Below are 19,061 nucleotides of genomic sequence, written 5' to 3'. Positions count from 1 at the left end.
ATAAAGAAAAAAATGAATGTTTGAGGCAATAGATATCCAATTACCCTGGTTTGATCATTTCACATTGTATGCACATATCAAAATATCACATGTACCCTCAAAATAGGTATAATATTTATGTATCAATAACAAGGAAAAGAGAAGGGAACATAGCCAATCATTAAAAAACAGTGTTTATTAGTGACACTACTTAGGAGAGTTGTATTTCAATATTAAATACATAAATTAATGGAACAAAATAATAGTCCCAGAAACAGGTTCACTCATGCATGAAACAACATATAACTGAAATGACAAATCAGTAGGGCAAGGTGGACAATTAAATAATTTTACAGGGAAGTTTTTTATTCATATAGACAATAATAAAATTGTACCTCTACCTCACATGCCACACAAATTACAAAGTTTCACCATTTAAAGAATTGAGCTTTTTTTTAAATCTGTAAAACTCTTGACAGAAAATATAGAATCACTTTATGACTACAGAGTATAAAATGTTTCTTAATCGTGACACAAAAAGCAAACATAAAAGAATAAGATGACTACATTTAAATTTTTATACACCTTGGTACATGACCAAAAAAAACAGAAAGAAAAAAATTTCAACTAGATTCTTCCACTATGCAGAAGTTGGCACAAATTGATCATGAACCCCAAGAATGGATTCCCCAGGTGGCATGCCCATCTTCCTATGCCTTGATCCTGGGAACACCATGATGAACCCCTGGGAAAGTCTCTGCAGTTCAGTGGTTTGGGAGACTTTGCAGGCTGAGTATAAATGGGGCAGCAGGATAAGCAATGACGGTAGGTGGCCCCATATGGGAGCAAAGGCAGAGTCAGGGCCACACGTAGGCACTGGGCACACACCTTCCTTGTGAGAAGGGCAGCTACCACAGCTTAGATATAAATAAAAGAGTTTATTGCAGGCAGGCATAGCTTAGATAACTGGAAAACCTAGATGGTCAGGCATCCGAGTGCCATCCTATTGGGACCTGCGCTGACCAGGCACCCCGGACCTGACCTTGGAATGTGAAGTGGCTGGTACAATCAGCTACAGAAACCATAAACAAGGAGGCACTGAGGCATGGTGTTCAAAGGGAAAAAAGCTAATTCAACAGTAAAATAGTAACTTTCCCTATTATCTCAAGAATTCCGTGTGACACAAGTAGCCATAAGAGTTAAATGATAGGAATTAAGATTTATGATCAATAGCTTGTAACTCACCATGTATCCCAAGTAGCACAAAGTTTAGTTTAGAAATATGTTCCTAAATCTTTACTAAAGAATATGGGCTAGGCATGGTGGCTCACGCCTGCAATCCCAGCACCTGGGGAGGCAGAGGCAAGAGGATTGCCTGAGCTGAGGATTGCCCAGGAGTTCGAGACTAGCCTGGGCAGCTTGACAAGACCTCAACTCTACAATAAATAAATAAATAAGATTAGCCAGGCCTGGTATCATGCACCTGTGGTTCCAGCTACTTGGAAGGCTAAGGCAAGAGGACTGCCTGAGCCCCGCAGTTCAAGGCTGCAGTGACGGTGAGTGTGCCACTGCACTCCAGCTGCCTGGGTGATAGAATGAGACTCTAACTCAAAAAATTGAAATAAATAAAAGAATATATAAAGTACTTAGCTAACAACAAGTCTGTTTCTCCTTTCCTTTAAGGCACCTGCATTCTCTCTTGAATGTGCCTTTTCTAATAAACTTTACTTTAAAACTCTTTCTGTGACTTGCTTTGAAATTCTTTCCTGCAATGAAGTCAAGAATCCATAGAGCAACTGCATCCCATGCCACCTGACATCACTAGGACTATGTGTTCCAGCTCTGGGCAGCAGCCAACACAGGAATTTTGTTGCTATGTGACTTTCGCTTCTTTCTCCTACTCCTGGTTAAGGGAGGAAGGGAGGAAGGATGATGATTTAGAATGCAATCATAAAGTTGTTTTCCTGTTCAGTATCACCCTGACCTTCAGTTTGAGACCTGCCTAAAGTATAGATTTCAAGCTTTGGGTCATGAGGGAGAAGAATGTAACAAACATCTTTCTTATGAACAAATTATCTAGGACCTTCAACTTTTGTCATTAATGCTCATTTCAGCTCCTTTGAGACCAAGCACATAAGAGGTTTTATTTTGTTTTGATGAGTTTATAGAAATCAAAGGGATAACATGGTTTATCAGGAAAAAGGACAACAGCAAACAGAAACTGATATAATTTTTGAAAATTAAAATTATTGGGCATCCAAAGAGACCATAAACAAAGTGAAAAAAAGTGGTAGTAGAAAAGTTGGTATTTGTAATACATATAACTAACAAAGAATTGGTATGCAGATTATATACACAATTTTATATATTTATTTTTTAAAATGCAAAAAAGAAGAAAAATGAGTGAAAGTAATGTATGAACAGAAATTTCACAAAAGGAACTATATGGACAATACAAATTTGAAAAAAGGCTCATGTTCACAAATAACCAAGGAAATGCAAATTATAGACTCAGTTACCATTTCACAATCAACTGGTTTTGGTAAGTAGTCTGAAAACAAGGGTTAGTGAGAACATGAGTCAATGGGAATGCCCATATGCTGCTGGAAGGATTGTAAATTGGTACACCTACTTTTAATTCAATTTGTAAAAAGTCAATAAATCTCAAAATATGGATATATTTTGCCCTCGTATTCCATTCACAAAGACACTATGAATCAATTATGAGGAGAGAATGAAAAATAACAGACGTTAGTGCCATTTTTCCTTAGCAGATAATTGAAAATATCTGTCAACTCTGGGATATCACAGTTCCCTGACAGATGGATTACTGTACACATCAGTACTTAAAAGAAAGAAAAACAAAAACAAAAAACACCACTGCCAAAGTTTGTGGATTTTTCTCAAAGTCTATTGAGAGTCCTTGTACATAATGGTTAAAAAAAATGACAGAGTGACCCAGAAGACCACAACTGTATCTTTATTTGACAGAGAATGTTGAGTTTCAAAAGAGCTACAAAAATAAAGAGCTGACCAGAGGTCAGGAATCCTGGGGAATGTTTTTACTTATCTATTTTTAAACTAATTACAGGCAACCTGTTTGTTATGTCTTGAAGGGGTATATTCATTCATTAATTTAATTGCTGTGGAATTCATTTGTGAATAAAAATAAACATGTTTTCTGCCCTCTTGAGGATTTTGGTATAGAAAGGGACAGAAATGTATCAATCATAAAAATAAGTATTGAAAAAAAAATTTTTTTAAAGAAACAGAGTCTTGCTCTGCCATCCAAGCAGGGTGCAGTGGCACAATCATAGCTCACTGTAACCTAGATCTACTGAGGAGTTCAAGAGATCCTTCCACCTCAGCCTCCCAAGTAGCTAGGACTGTAGGCATAAACCACCATACACAGGTAATTTAAAAAATTTTTGTAGAGACAGGATCTCACTATGTTGCCCTGGCTGGGTCTTGAACTCCTAGGTCTTTTTGACCTAAAATTAACTTTGGGATTTTCCAGCTGAGTCCTCGGAGAGTGTCAAGAAGAATGTCTCATCTTGTAGAGATAGTAGGCCTATTTGGTAAGCTGTATGGGCAGCACTGTCAAATGATAATTGATGCTAGACCTTCTTTCAGTAACTTTTAGGGGCATACTATTTATATGAAGTTTCCAAAATTGTATGAAACTTCTGGAAATCTGATGAGTCATTAATCATAATTATGTTGTATAACCCCCAAATAACTAGATTTCCTTTTAATTTCTGCTTATGGTGAACTTTCATCAGATTTTTAATCATGATTTTCTGTCTCTATCATCCACAGTTTTATTTTTTATTTTATTTTATTTTTTGAGTTGGAGTCTCACTAGTCGCCCAGACTGGAGTGCAGTGGCCGCTCCCGGCCACCGCAGCCTCGACCTGCTGGGATCCGGCGATCCTTTCACCTCAGCCTTCCAAGTAGCAGGAACTGTAGGTGCGTGCTACCACGCCCAGCTAATTTTTGTTTTTTGATTTATTGTAGAGATGAGGTCTCGCCAAGTTGCCCAGGCGAGTCTCGAACCCGCGGGCTCATGCAATCCACTCACCTCAGCCTCCCAAAGTGCAGGATTATAGGCTGAACCACAGAGACCGGCTCTTCCACCGTTTTAAAATGAATTAACTATTACTTAGGAATTATAATAAATTGCCCAGAATTACAGAACTCTTATTGGAATTGGGGTTATACTCTCCTAATGAAAAATGCCTTTGTCTTACCATGGATTACAAGGGGTTTGAATCATAATCCCAAAACACATTAATCCTGAAAGATCAAAATTCCTTAAGTCTAAATTCCTAAAGTCTAAAATCCCCAAAATCACAATCACAAGATAGTAATGCTATGTTAGGCACAACTTTTACCTTGCTATTCTTTATTTGGAAATTAAGTACGGTTTAAGGAGATGCATAAGGTTGCCAAATTGATAACGGAAGGACTTGTGGGCCTAATTTTAGGTGTCACCTTGACTGCACTAAGGAATACCAAGAAACCTAGTAAAACATTATTTTGGATGTGTCTGTGAGGGTATTTCCAGAGATTAGTGTGAGTCTGTAGCAAGTGTTTCAATGATCACATAAGATGTGAAAATGGGCCAGGGGTGGTACACACCTGGGGTGGCTAAGGTGAGGATTGCTTGAGCCCAGGAGTTCAAGACCAGCCTAGGAAACATAGCAAGATCTCATTTCCTCAAAAAAATAAAAAAAATAACCAGGTATGGTGGTGTGGCGCTGTAGTACCAGATACTCAGGAGGCTGAGGCAGAAGGATTGCCTGAGCCCAGGAGGCTGAGACTGCAGGAGCCAGGATCCTGCCATTGTATGCCAGCCTGGGTGACAAGAGTGAGACTCCAACTCAAAAAAAAAAAGAAAGAAAAAAGAAAAAAAAGTAAAAATGCAAGTGAAAAAATACAAGAACTTTTCTCTGCCAAAGTATTCAGTCATGTGTGACTTCTGTTCCTTCACGTGTAGTACCATGCTTGCCTTCAAAAAAAATGCATTTTGTTAGAGAATAAAAAAAATTTGACACATTCAGCGACCTTTTGAACCAAAGGCACTGGCTGATATTGAGGTTCCTCTAGTGTTCCAAAACACATTAAATATAATTATTCTTGATTAGGGATTTGACTATCAAAGTAGACTTTTTATATTTACCACTAAATCTAACTTGCTTCACTTTGGTAAATGAATGCACTTTAAAAACTGTCCCCACCGTTTTCCTTCTTTTTTTCCCCATCAACTATATACAATTCCTGCCCCTGTTTGATCCAAAAATTCTAGAATTTATCTGCTTGCTTATATATTAATGACTGGAAAAAGTGACACATTTATTTGAAGACTTGGTGAACTTCATGGAAGAAAATGGATTTCAACTGAATTTTCAAACTATGACAGATTTGGAAACAGGCACAATCAAGTCTTCTAAAAGTGAATTTCAGCTGGGCTCGGTGGCTCAGCCTATAATCCCACGCTTTGGGAGGCTGAGGTGAGTGGATTGCCTGAGCCCGCAGGTTCGAGACCCGCCTGGGCGGGGAGACCTCATCTCTACAATAAATCAAAAAATGAGCCAGGCGTGGTGGTGCGCTTCTGTAGTTCCAGCTACCTGGAAGGCAGAGGCGGAAGGATCGCTGGAGCCCAGCAGGTCGAGGCTGCGGTGGCCCACTGCACTCCGGTCTGGGCAACAGAGTGAGACTCAAACTCAAAAAAATTAAAAAAAAAAAAAAAAAAGTGAATTTCAAGGTGTCACCAACAAAAGTTTCTTTTTTTCTATTCAGCCCAATGCATTTTGTGGGAAATTTAGATGAGTGGATTAGCATATGATACAGTAACAAAGAAAACTACAGTTTAAAATTGCATCACTTGCCTGCATTGCTATTCCTTCCTGCATTTGTCTTAAGAAGCCAATGAAGTTCGCTTTTGTTGTTGTTTGAATCAGTCTCACCATGTCACCCAAGCTAGAGTTCAGTGGCACAACCATGGCTCGCTGGCTCAGGTGATCTCACCACCTCTGCCTCTCAAGGAGCTGGGATCACAGGCACACATCACTATGCCTGGCTAAGTTTTTTTTAAAAAATTTGTAGAGATGAGGTCTCATCAGGGTTCCTAGGCTGGTCTCAAACTCCTGGGCTCAAGCAATCCTTCCGCCTCAACTTCCCAAAGTGCTGGGATTACAGATGGGAGTCACTGTGCCCAGCCAAGAAGCCAAAGAAGTTACTGACCGGTTTAAAAAGAATTATGTACATGGTAGGATAAGAAGACACAAAAGTGTTGCTGTTTAATCACCAGGAGTTTCCACCAAATCTGTGGACTGTATGTAAGTGTATGCAGAATAGAGTTCTGTATATCCAAAACAATATATAAGCATGACAGAAAAGATGGGAAAATTTAATGAAGAATATTTACATTGGCATCTATCAAATCATATAATTTCAAAAAGAGCAGCATTATGTGGAAAATAAATGTGAATATACTCTGAGTCATATCCTAAAAGAAAAAAAATAAGCCGCTTTCATCATGATACAAGACCTCAAAATACAGTTAATAATTGTGAATGTTGGACAACTCTTATAGTTACCTCTGTGCAATTGTCCATAATCTATCCCTGTAACACTTTTTCATTTTCAATTTTTCTTTAGGTTTTTTTTTTTTCAGATTGCTTTTCACTATTTTTAATTGTCAGCATTATTTTTTACAATTCACTATCATGGTATTTCAGATGATATTTCAGTTATAAAGTGGGTGCAATTACTAGTCATAGTGATATGTGTTTTTCCTTTTCTTTTTTTTTTGGACCTATTTATGAATGCAATTCATTTGCTCTTAACTGTTATACCCATGTGAGTGTCATTAGCATACTTGGATGTTCTTGCTTGCAAAAATGTTATTATTGCTTATTGTGTAAAGTGGCCTATGAAGTGTTCTGTCCTGGTTCGGTTTCTCAAATAAGCCCCTCTTTCAGATGTAAATAAAAATATTTTAAATGATTTTCAATTTTTTTGGTTATATTTTTGGGATTTTTATCTTTTGGGATTGTGTTTTTGGGGAATGTTAGATTTTAGGGATTTTTATCTTTTGAGATTTTAACATTTGGGATTATGTCTTTCTGAATTATGAAAGGCTTTTATCAGGAACACATAGTATCTGATAAGTATTTCATATGTAACTGCGGTAGAGTGAAGCAGAAGCGCCTTTCATACTCACTGAATCAACAAACCTTTTAAAAATATGGTATTATGCAGGGTTGCACTTCAAGTCTTTTTATACAGAAGCTTCATGCTGAAGGACAGGAAGCACAATTTGAATAAGTGCAAAAGCACTTGTTAATATAAATGTCAATTCTTCCAAATAAAAAATAATTACATGCATTTCCAATTAAGATACCAATGAGTTTTTGGTTTTTTAATTTGACAAAACTATATTCATTTACATAGAAAGAAAATTAACAGATTAGCCAATAAAACTATGAAAAAACATTAAGAGAGATATTTTATTATGAAATACCAAAATGTAATAAGGCTAATGTTAAGTTAATGTTATTGACTGGGCAAGGTAGCTCACACCTGTAATCTCAGCACTTTGGTAGGCCGAGGTGGGAGGATCACTTGAGACCAGGAGTTCAAGACCAGTATGGGCAACATAGAGAGACCCTGTCACCACAAAACTTTTTAAAAAGTAGTTGGGTGTGGTGGTATGTGCCTGAGATCCCACTACTTGGGAAGCTGAGGTAGAAGGATCGATCCCTTGAGCCCAGAAGTTTGAGGTTGCAGTGAGCTAGATAATGTGTCACTGCATTCCAGCTTGGGTGACAGAGAAAGACCCTGTCTCTGAAAAGAGAAAGTTATTAATGTAGTATTAGTATAGGAATAGGAAAACAGATTGATTAGTGCAACAAAATTGAAAAAGGTCTTGGCACAAATGAAAATTTAGTATGTGAGTTTCAGTTGAAAGGGGAAAGGATCACATGAGTAAAGGATTACGTGGCAGTTTCAGTTTAAAAGATGGTATTAGAAGAGTCAAGAGCAATCTTTCCCACTGATCCACATCAGGAAAGATGATTTGCCTCTTTACCATACTGTTTCCTTGAAGTATACCACTGTAACCTCCTGATTTGCAGCCTGCACCTGGAGAATGCTGTGAATTTACACAGACATTGACAGCCTAGGTGACTAAGTCATTTTAAGTCTTGGGAAACCAAGGCAGTGGCATCATTGGTTTTAAGTATCAGCCACATCACCTCCAATTCTGCCCTATGTGATGGTGACCCTAGAAGATGCAGCTGGACTACTGTAAGATGTCCTGGATGAGAATGTTTCCCAGTGACAGGATAAACCAAACCCATTTTGACCTCTTCACCCCTGCACAGTGTTAGACCCTATAAACTGTGCTTGCTCATACAGTTGCAGGACTGATTTTTGCTGTGGAAGTGTTTTCATGCGCTGGTGAAGCTAATAAACCTGGTGATGGGTTAAACCCTACTCTGTTGACTGTTCATTCAAACCTATGACTGCTGTTGGTGGATATGGCAGATTATGTGTGACTGGCTGCTAAACAGATGGATTATTTTAGCAAGGTTTTTTTTGTGTAATTGGAAACCCACTTGGAAGAAAGTGAACATTCATTTTACATGATGTTAAAAACTAAATTCTAGATTCATTAGTTACACATTGAAAAAGAACATCATAAAGTTTGCAAGAAAAAATTTTAAATTATATAGAAAATCTAGAGTAAAAAGGTCTTCTTAAACCAATCTAGAAACTTTGAAAAAATTAAGATATATCTGATTATATAGAAAGTAAAAAAATAATGGCCTGGCCATGGTGGCTTATTCCTGAAATCCCAGCACTTTGGGAGGCTGAGGCAGGAAGATTGGTTCATGTCAAGAATTCAAGACCAGCCTGGGCAACATAGTGAGACCACATCTTTACAAAAAAATTTTAAAAACTAGCCAGGCATGGTGGCATGCACTTGTAGTACTAGCTACTAGGGAGGCTGAGAAGATTGATTTAGAACAGGGGTTTGAGGCTGCCAGTGAGGTGTGATAGTGCCACTGTACTCCATCCAGTCTAGGTGAGAGTGAGACTTTAACTCAAAAAAGAAAAAAAGGTCAGGTGCAGTGGCCTATAATCCTAGCACTTTGGAAGGTCAGGCGAGAGGATCGCTTAAGATAGGAGTTTGAGAACAGCCTGGGCAACATAGCGAGACCTCATCTCTATGAATAATAAACAGTTAGCCAGGCCTGGTGGCACGTGTCTGCGTTCCCAGTTACTTGGAAGGCTGTGATGGAAAGATTGCTTAAGCCCAGGTGGTCAAGCTGTGGTGAACTGTGATCATGTCACTGCACTCCAGCCTAGATGACAGAGTGAGATCCTGGCTTTAAGGAAAAAAAAAATAATGGAAAAAATCATTTTTATGACAAAAAAACTTTAAAAATTCCTTAAGTTTAATATATAAAGATGTCTTTAAAATAGCAAAAAGATAAATAATCCTATAGGAAAATGAGCTAACAATATGAAAATTCACAAAGAAGCAAATCTATTAGCAAGTGAGGTTTATACTCATCAAAGAAGCCAAAATTTAAGCAATATATTATCTATTGCAGGGCTAAGAATATGTTGGCCTTTTGGAAACAACTCTGATAACATCTATTAAATTTTTTGTTTGTTTGTTTGTTTGTTTTTGAGTTGGAGTCTCACTCTGTCACTCAGACTGGAGTGCAGTGGCCGCTCCCAGCCATTGTAGCCTCGACCTGCTGGGCTCTAGCGATCCTTCCACCTCAGCCTTCCAAGTAGCTGGAATTACAGGCGCACGCTACCACGCCCGGCTCATTTTGATTTATTATAGAGATGAGGTCTCACCAAGTTGCCCAGGCGGGTCTCAAACCCGCGGGCTCAGGCAATCCACTCACCTCAGCCTCCCAAAGGCGCGGGATTACAGGCTGAGTCACCGAGCCTGGCTTATATTAAATTTTAAAAATAACATATATCCTTTGATCCAGCAATCTCTTCCCTGTAATCTATCCTACATAAATAAAACATCTGAAATTGAAGCACTGATAATATGAATGTTTACGGTGGCAATGAACAAGTGAATCAACAGTGGGGTGGCCGTATTAAGCTTACAGTATCTGATATCACACAATACTATGAAAAAATTGCTCCTCTTACTCTGACATCATAATCATTATTGTTACTGGGTCATGGACCTGGCCAACTCAAGGCACCAAGAGGTCATCCTTCTAGTTTCATCTGAATTAGAGTCCTAGTGGCTCTAGTGACTTCAAAGCTGTGTGATCACATTGGCAGAACTTAAAAAATATAAAATATATAAATAAAGCAACATGAGGGAATGAAAGAAAATAGAATAGTTTAGATTCATATAGATATACATGTATATTACTGGGGTATATTACCTCAGGAAATCAACAACTGCCATTTTCAATCTTATCTCAAGATCAACCTTCAAAAATGCTAATAAACAGTGCTACAGTTATATTAATATTTTAGTGAATTTAAAAGAATATATTTAAAATCAGTCTAACATTTAAATGCTATGTACTCATTTTTACCACTATTCAAAAAGAACATTAAATGTCAAGTTAATGTGGAAAGAAACCAAACGGGGGGGGGCACACTTCATCAATGAGGGTATCTGATCTCAAAGCAGGTGAAGTGGGGACCAAAGTGAGATCCAAACTTTACCTGCACAATGACCATCTGTATACCTAACCCTGAATTGTACCCTACATCTTTAAAATTAGGAGAATAAAAAAAAAAAAAAGACACCAAGTAAACATTCTCAAAGATTTGCTCCAAATAAAACAACACTGTTTAGGTCTGAGAGTTCCCTCTTCGGCACTATTTTTCCCAAGGAACAACTAAGGGCAGTGGGGACTGACTGGATGTGTTTGACAGACTAGAGAAAAAAAAATAAGTCTGTAGGTTAAAATTGAAGCTGAAACCAGAGATCCAAGTAATGCAAAAATTAGCAAAAAAAAAGAAAAAAAAATTAAAGCCAAAATCTGGGAACTGATGCTTTATTCAATGGCTTATAAAAAATGCATGAGTAACACAGTTTCCTCATTTAAAAACATCTAATTTCTAATGGCAATATTGGTTATGCAGAGTATTAAAATTTCTGATGTTTCAGTAAAAATGAATTCTCTCCAAGTCCGTGCATGTATTATTTTATTATATGATCCTGAAATGTGATTAACCTTCTGAGACTATAAACAAATTAGTGACACAGTAAATTTAAATGACTGCATTTTTAAGTTGCCACTCCAATAAAAAATTATTTCATATTTTAAATAGATTGTAGAATTCTTTTTAACACCTTAGTATAAAACTGCAAATGTAAGTCTATATATGTTGTATATTGCTTCTTCAATCCTACGTGGAACTTTAAATTTTTCAGAAGTTTAAGGAAAAAAAATAGCATAAATAATAGAATGAATACATATATTACCACAACCCAGAATTAACCAATACTTTAATACATTTACTTGGAATCTTCTTCTTTTTAATGAGATATTTAGACACAAAACTGAGGTATCCCCTTAGTATTGTTTCCGTTCTCCCTACAGTGCGTTGTATCCTTCCAATGCGTTCGTTATAGTTTTACATAAAAATGTATCCATAACTAATGCTTAGTATTAGGGTTGGTTAGTGCTGATTTTACTAAACACACAAGTATCATTACAGTAAGTTCATTACTTCATTTTTCTTCACTTTACATTTTTTCTGTTTCTCTGTTAATACATATAGACAATTTGTTGTACTTAATTGCTAGAGTATTCTACCGTTACTATATCACATTTTATTCATCTATTTCACAAGTAACAGGCATTTGTTTCCCAAGTTTTCGCTATATAACTTATGTTGCGATGGATTATATTATACAGCTACATACTGATACATGACTCTGTACATGTGTCAGCTTCTTGGGTAAATGTATATATACAGTAGTCTCCCCTTATCTTCAACTTCACTTTCCATGGTTCAGTTGCCTATGGTCAACTACTGTCCAAAATAGTTGAGTACAGTACAAAATTTTGAGAGAGCAGATTCACATATTATAGTATATTGCTTTAACTGTTCTATTTTACTGTTTTTTAAATCTTTTACTGTGCCTAATTTGTAAATTAAACTTTATCATAGGTATGTAAGTATAGGATAAACCATAGTATACATAGTATACCACCTGGGTTTTAGGTATGTACTGAGGTACTTGGAGGGTGTCCCTTGCAGGAAAAGGAGGACTACTGTACTCAAGAGTGGAACTGCTGGGTATTCTGGAATGTTTTGGAATTCTTTCCTACCTCAAGGTTTTAAAAACATTCTATAAAACTCATATTATTAAGTTTTGACTTTTACATTTTAGTTCTTAATACTTTTGGAATTCGTAAGAAATAAATGTTTTACCATATGATAATATCTATTACTTTTCCATATGAAGAGTCAATTACCCTGAGACCATTAAAAAAATCTTCCATGATTTCCCCACCAATTTTGTATGCCATCTCTATCAATCATCCCAATTCTTCATAACTTCATGTATTTCTAGATTCAATACTCTGTCCCAATCTCAATTTTCCATGACCCCTTCAACAACAAATTATTTTTATGATTATAGTATTATAAATCATATATGCAGCAAAGCATATAACAAAAAAATTGATAATTATGACTCTCAATTTCAAAACCTTATACCTCTTTTTTTCTTAATGCATTTGGTATGCCTTCCAGGAACATGCTAATTAGTGTCCATGACTGGATTCTAACTTCAGTGAGAATGCTCCTAAAAGTACAGCACAAATAAAGTTTGTTGTCAGAGTTTGGGGAATGCAGGTTTTCATTATACTGTAATACTTCTTAATCATCACAGTATTTGAAGTTTGGAATTGCTGCTGAAGGATTTCCCACATTCATGTCACTTTAATGTAAAATGAATTTTCCGATATACTATTAGGTATGAATTCTACTGAAGGTTCTCCTAAGTCCAGGGCATTCACAGAGCTTTAATGGGTATGAATTCTCTGGTGTCTAATGTGATGTGACTTTTGACTGAATGCTTTCCCACATTCACCACACTGATAAGGTTTTTCACCAGTGTGGATTCTCATATGCAGAGCAAGAGTTGAGAATTGAGAAAAGGCCTTCCCACATTCATTACAACCATAGGGTTTCTCACCTGTATGGCTTCTCATATGCACAGTAAGAGATGAACTTTGGCAGAAGGCCTTCCCACATACCTTACATTCATAAGGCTTATCACCTGTATGAATTCTCACATGTACAATAAGTGATGTAATTCGAGAGAAGGCTTTTCCACATTTATTACATTCATAGGGTTTCTCTCCTGTATGAATATTGTGATGTTTAATGAGGTATTGCTTCTGCCTGAAGATTGTTCCACATTCATTACATTTATAAGGTTTCTCTCCAATATGAATTTTCTCATGCTCAGTGAGATTTGATTTTCCACTAAAGGCTTTCCCACATTCCTTACATGTATAGGGTTTCTCTCCAGTATGACTTCTCTGGTGTCTAATGAGGCTTGACTTCTGAATGAAAGCTTTCCCACACCCTTTACACTCATAAGGTTTCTCTCCTGTATGGATTCTCTGATGGATAATAAGGTTTTCCTTCTGGCTAAAGGCTTTTCCACACTCATTACATTTAAAGGGTTTCTTTCCACTATGGATGTTCTGATGTTTAATGAGGTATTGCTTCTGGCTAAAGGCTCTTCCACATTGATTACATTCAAATGGTTTCTCTCCCGTATGAATTTTCTCATGCTCAGTGAGATATGATTTGCTATTAAAGGCCTTCCCACATTCCTTACATACATAGGGTTTATTTCCTGTGTGATTTTTCTGGTGTGTGATGAGGGTTGGCATCTGAATAGAAACTTTTCCACATTCATAAGGTTTCTCTCCCGTGTGCTGTTTCTGATGAGAAAGGAATTCTCCCTTCTGGCTGAAGGCTTTTCCACACTTCTTGCATTTATACGATTTTTTTCCTGAATGACTTCTCAAATGTAGAGTAAGGGATGAGACTCGAGAGAACATCTTACCACATTCAGTACATTCATGAGATTTCTCTCCAGTATGCATTTTCTTATGTTCTATGAGGTTTTGCTTCAGGCTAAAGGTTTTTCTACATTCATTACATTCATAAAGTTTCCTGCCAGTATGAATTTGATCATGCTGAAGGAGATCTGATTCATGCTGAAGGCTTTCCAACATTCCTATCATGCACACGAATTTTCTCCCAGGATATTTCCCTATTATCTACTAAGAAGTAATAAAAATGAAAGCTGTTCCACATTCACTAAATTCATATGGTTTCTCTTCAATATTAATTCTCAGGTATCTAATGAAGCTAAATTAATGATAAAACTTTTCTCACTTTATGTACCCTGAGATGATTATAAAAAAGGGATGAATACACATTCTCACTTTATTCTTTCTTAATGTTTCTTTCTTACACAGCTCCTCTCATATTTAAGTGTAAATTATGTATAAGTATAAATTATGTTTCAAACTCTTTTCAACTGAGTCCCAAACATAGAAGTGTAGTCTTGAAGAATCAATGATTATGTTCAGAGGAAATACTTTTCAGTTTTGTAGATTTTCTGAGTTTTTCCTCAGTCTATATTTTCACAGAAAAAGATGAGAATTAACTTACAAGTCTTTCATGATGCATCATTATCTGTTTATAAATTTTCCAGGCTTCTTCTAAAAGGAAGTACAAAAAAAAAATCATCAACAAAAAGAGTAAGAATAAAATATTTAGTACCTGGCATTGAATAACCATCCAATAATTTAGCTTATCATTATCAACAACATAACATCACTAACACCTATGAATTTTTCCACCATTATTGACATGATTTCAGAAATGTGCTATTATAAACTAGACGCTTTATTCAAGCCTACTCTCACAGTATAAAAGAAAGCTCAGATACAAATAACATTTATAGGTACATGCAGCTTTAAGTGCTTTTAAATGTAACCTTGCACACTTCACAAATCAGTAAAATAAGAGGAAACAAGGCCAGGCACAGTGATTCACATCAGTAATCCCAGAGCTCTGGGAAGGCAAGCAGGAAGATCACTTGAGGCCAGGAGTTTGAAACCAGCCTGGGAAACAGTAAGACCCTGTCTCTACAAAAAAAAAAAACAAATTAAGTTAGCCAGATGTGGTGGTATATGCCTGAAGTCCTGGCTACGATGAAGGCTGAGGCAGGAGGCTTACGGTAGCCCAGGAGTCTGAGGCTGTGGTGAGCTATGATTATGCCACTATACTTCAGTCTGGGTCCTTGTCTCAAAAAAAAAAAACAAAGAATAGGTGACAAACAGGATAACAGGATGAAATGATAAACACGTAAAATTTGGAGAGCCTAGAATAACAGGACAAAAATAAAATGAACAAAAATTTAATTAATGTATTTATTTCTACATATTCTGAAACTCCATTAAAATGACAGTAAAAGGGGGAAGGGAGGCAAACACTCATAAAAACAAAAATATAAAAAGACACCAGCAGACAAAAAGTATTAGGAAATTTTAGAATAGAAAGCAAATAAAGGTCTATAAATTAATAGCAAAACTGAGTGACTTAAAAATAAGCCAGTAGATGCCAGTGCCATCTAGAAACAAGATAATCTGTAACACAGAGGTTGACAGAAAGGCTCTATAACTGAAGAGACTGAGCAATGGTGGTGGGGAATGTAAAATGATTATAAAAGGAGCAACTGATGCCCTCAACTATCCTAGCTAGATAGAAACAGGAAGTTTATTATCCAGACAAACTAAAACCAAGAGGCTCCAAATTTAGTGATGACAGGCAAAGTAGATGAGAGAAACATATTAAGAAGAAAAGGATGACTAAAAGTTTATGCATATAATAATGGCCTTTCTACTGTTAGATTCCTAGAATATAGGTGGTTGCCAGGCATCAGATGATAGAAGAATGCTTTCCGGAAACAAACAAGAAGACCACGAGAATACCTACAGATACTAACATCTGTAATAATATGAAAGAAACACTTATATTCCTGACTGATTGCTGCACACTGAAAACTACTATTTCACAAGCGCCACCCATGTACACAGAGATCATATTAACCTTTCTGGTACCTCAATGTTAAATATTAATGAAGCGCCAAAGGTCATAAAACACTGGATGAAAGATAGATAAAAACAAATAAAAAAATACAAGGCAAATGAGAGAAAAACACAAACATAACTCTATATTAAATAATAGAAAGCTACTAGTTGATTATTAAAGCAATGAAATATTAACAAAGTTCTATAAAGAAGTGCTTTTGAAAATAAACAATAGGATACTGACCTTAAAAACTATGTTGTGGAGGCCAGGCGGGGTGGTTCACACCTGTAATCCCAGCACTTTGGGAGGCCAAGGCAGAAGGATTGCTTGAGCCCAGGAGTTTGAGACCAGTCTAGGCAACATAGACTTCATCTCTAAAAAAATAAAAATAAAAAAAAAATAAAAAAAATTAGCTGGGCTTGGTGGCATGTCCTTGTAATTTCAGCAACTCAGAAGGCTGAGGCAGAGGATTGCCTGAGCCCAGGAGGTCAAGGCTGCAGTGAGCCGTGATTGCACCACTGCCACTCCAATTCAAAAAAACAAAAAAAAAATTCAATATGTTGGAGAAAAAAGTCTAGAAAATCTAGAATTAGAAAAAGGAAGAGAGTAATGATTGGAAAATTAGTGGATCAGTATAAAAATCCAGGAAATTCAACACCTACTAAAGCAGATCCAAAGAAAGTATGAAAAAAAATGAAGGCTGACCATTTACAAAAAACAAATATAAGAAAACTTCCCAGAACTACAGATTGAGTCTGCATACTTAACTGGCCCACTGAGTATAATAAAGAACATTTAATTAAAAAAAGATCTCTGTTAAAGCACATCAATGTGAAATATCAGCCAGGGGTAAAAAGAGGATCCTAAATGTTTTTTTAAAAATTGATTATCATATAAAGGGAAATAAAAAGATTTATCACATCAAAAAGGCATGAGACTACAAAGCAATGCATCATCATGACCCCAAATTACTTCCTACCTAGACTTCTAAGTATCATGTTTCTGTTTAAAGGAGACATCAACTCAAGGAAAAGCAAAAAGTTATTTAAGAAACCAAACAGGATCATAGTAGATCACATGATTCACCATCAATAACACTTACAATGCCATAATTATGAAAAGGCTGACAAATGATTTAACTTTAAAAAGCAGTGATGTAACTAGTATCAGAAAGCAGGAGGGAAAAACAGGTATTGGGGATAACATTTCCGAACTCCAACTTTATTAGCATGGTGATATCTAAAACTGATAAACCAAATAAGTGAAATAGTTGTATAAAATATGAGAATAAACACCAGAAGACAGCTAAATGAATTGAAAGTGGTTGCCTACGTGAAGTAGAAATTGAAGGCGAGAGGATATATGAAGCAGGCATAGCTGTACTCCTATTGGATTTTTATTTTATTTTATTTTATTTTTAGTTGGAGTCTCATGCTGTTGCCCAGGCTGGAGGGCAGTGGCACGCTCACCGCCAACACAGCTCAACCTGCTGGGCTGAGGCGATCCTTCCACCTCAGTCTTCAAAGCAGCTGGAACTACAGGCATGCGCCACCATGCCCAGCTAATTTTTATTAGGCTTTTAAAAGCTCTTCCTACCGGATTCAGCAATACATCTCAAAAATCATCCATCATGACCAAGTAGGCTTCATCCCTGGGATGCAAGGCTGGTTCAACATTCGTAAAACCATAAATGTTATTAAATACATCAACAGATGTCAAAACAAAAACCACATGATTATATTACTAGATGCAGAAAAAGCTTTTGATAAAATCCAGCACCCCTGCTTGACAAAAACTCTTGAACATCTAGGCATATGGGGAACATACCTCAAAATAGTAAAAGCCATCTATGAGAAACCCACAGTCAGCATACTCCTAAATGAACAAAAATTAGAACCATTTCCCCTGAAAACTGGAACAAGACAAGGATGCCCACTCTCACCCCTCCTGTTCAACATAGTATTGGAAGTCCTGGCTCGAGCAATCAGAGAAGAGAAGGCAATCAGGGCTATCCAAATAGGAAAAGAGGAAGTCAAGTTATCTCTCTTTGCAGATGATATGACTGTGTACCTTGAAAACCCTAGAGAATCTGTCAAAAACCTCCTTACACTGATAAAGGCCTTTGGCAAAGTCACAGGATACAAAATAAATGTACAAAAGACAATCGCATTTCTCTACACCAATAATAAACAAACAGAAACCCAAATAAAAAACACAATTCCATTCACAATAGCCACAAAATAAATGAAATATCTTGGCATCTTCCTAACCAGAGACGTGAAAGACCTTTACAAGGAAAACTACAAAACACTGCTCAAAGAAATCAAAGTTGACACAAACAAGTAGAAAAACATCCCATGCTCATGGATCGGAAGAATCAACATTGCGAAGATGTCCATCTTACCTAAGGCAATCTACAAATTCAATGCAATACCCATCAAATTACCAGCAACATTCTTCTCAGACCTAGAAAAGACAACACAGGAATTCATATGGAAACACAAACGTCCAAGAATAGCCAGAACAATCCTTAGCAAAAAAAAAACAAAGCAGGTGGTATCACATTACCAGACTTCAAACTTTACTATAAAGCTACAATCATCCATACAGCTTGGTATTGGTATAGGAACAGGCATATAGAACAATGGAATAGAATTGAGATTCCAGTAGCAAAACCTCAATTTCTCAACCAACTCATCTTCGACAAACGCTCCACCACCTACCACTGGGGAGAGGAGAACCTATTCAGTAAATGGTGCTGGGAAAACTGGCTGACCACATGCAGAAGATTGAAACAGGACCCCTATCTATCCCCATGCACAAAGGTTAACTCCAAATGGATCAGAGACCCTAAATGTAAAACCTCAAACCATAAGAACCTTAGAAAATGAAGGAAATACCCTCATGGAAATCGGAACTGGCATCCAATTTCTGAACAAAAC

General features: G+C 36.7%; 2 protein-coding genes across 2 annotated transcripts in view; both read right to left on the bottom strand.

Moving 5' to 3' along the window:
* LOC103272589 (zinc finger protein 566) overlaps positions 1 to 19,061 on the bottom strand; it is an 81,880-nt gene that overhangs the window by 55,542 nt on the left and 7,277 nt on the right. The window lies entirely within an intron of this gene.
* On the bottom strand, positions 12,239 to 14,328 carry ZNF260 (zinc finger protein 260). Its single transcript, XM_008070069.2, has one exon. It carries the CDS (start codon positions 14,259 to 14,261, stop codon positions 13,023 to 13,025), a length of 1,239 nt encoding a protein of 412 aa, XP_008068260.1. The 5' UTR covers positions 14,262 to 14,328; the 3' UTR covers positions 12,239 to 13,022.

The sequence above is a fragment of the Carlito syrichta genome, unplaced genomic scaffold (assembly GCF_000164805.1).
Source record: "Carlito syrichta isolate Samal-C Ts95f unplaced genomic scaffold, Tarsius_syrichta-2.0.1 Scaffold312887, whole genome shotgun sequence".
NCBI classification, from domain to species: Eukaryota; Metazoa; Chordata; class Mammalia; order Primates; family Tarsiidae; genus Carlito; species Carlito syrichta.
The sequence above is the reverse complement of the archived record's forward strand: the minus strand, read 5'-3'. Positions and strand labels throughout refer to the sequence as shown.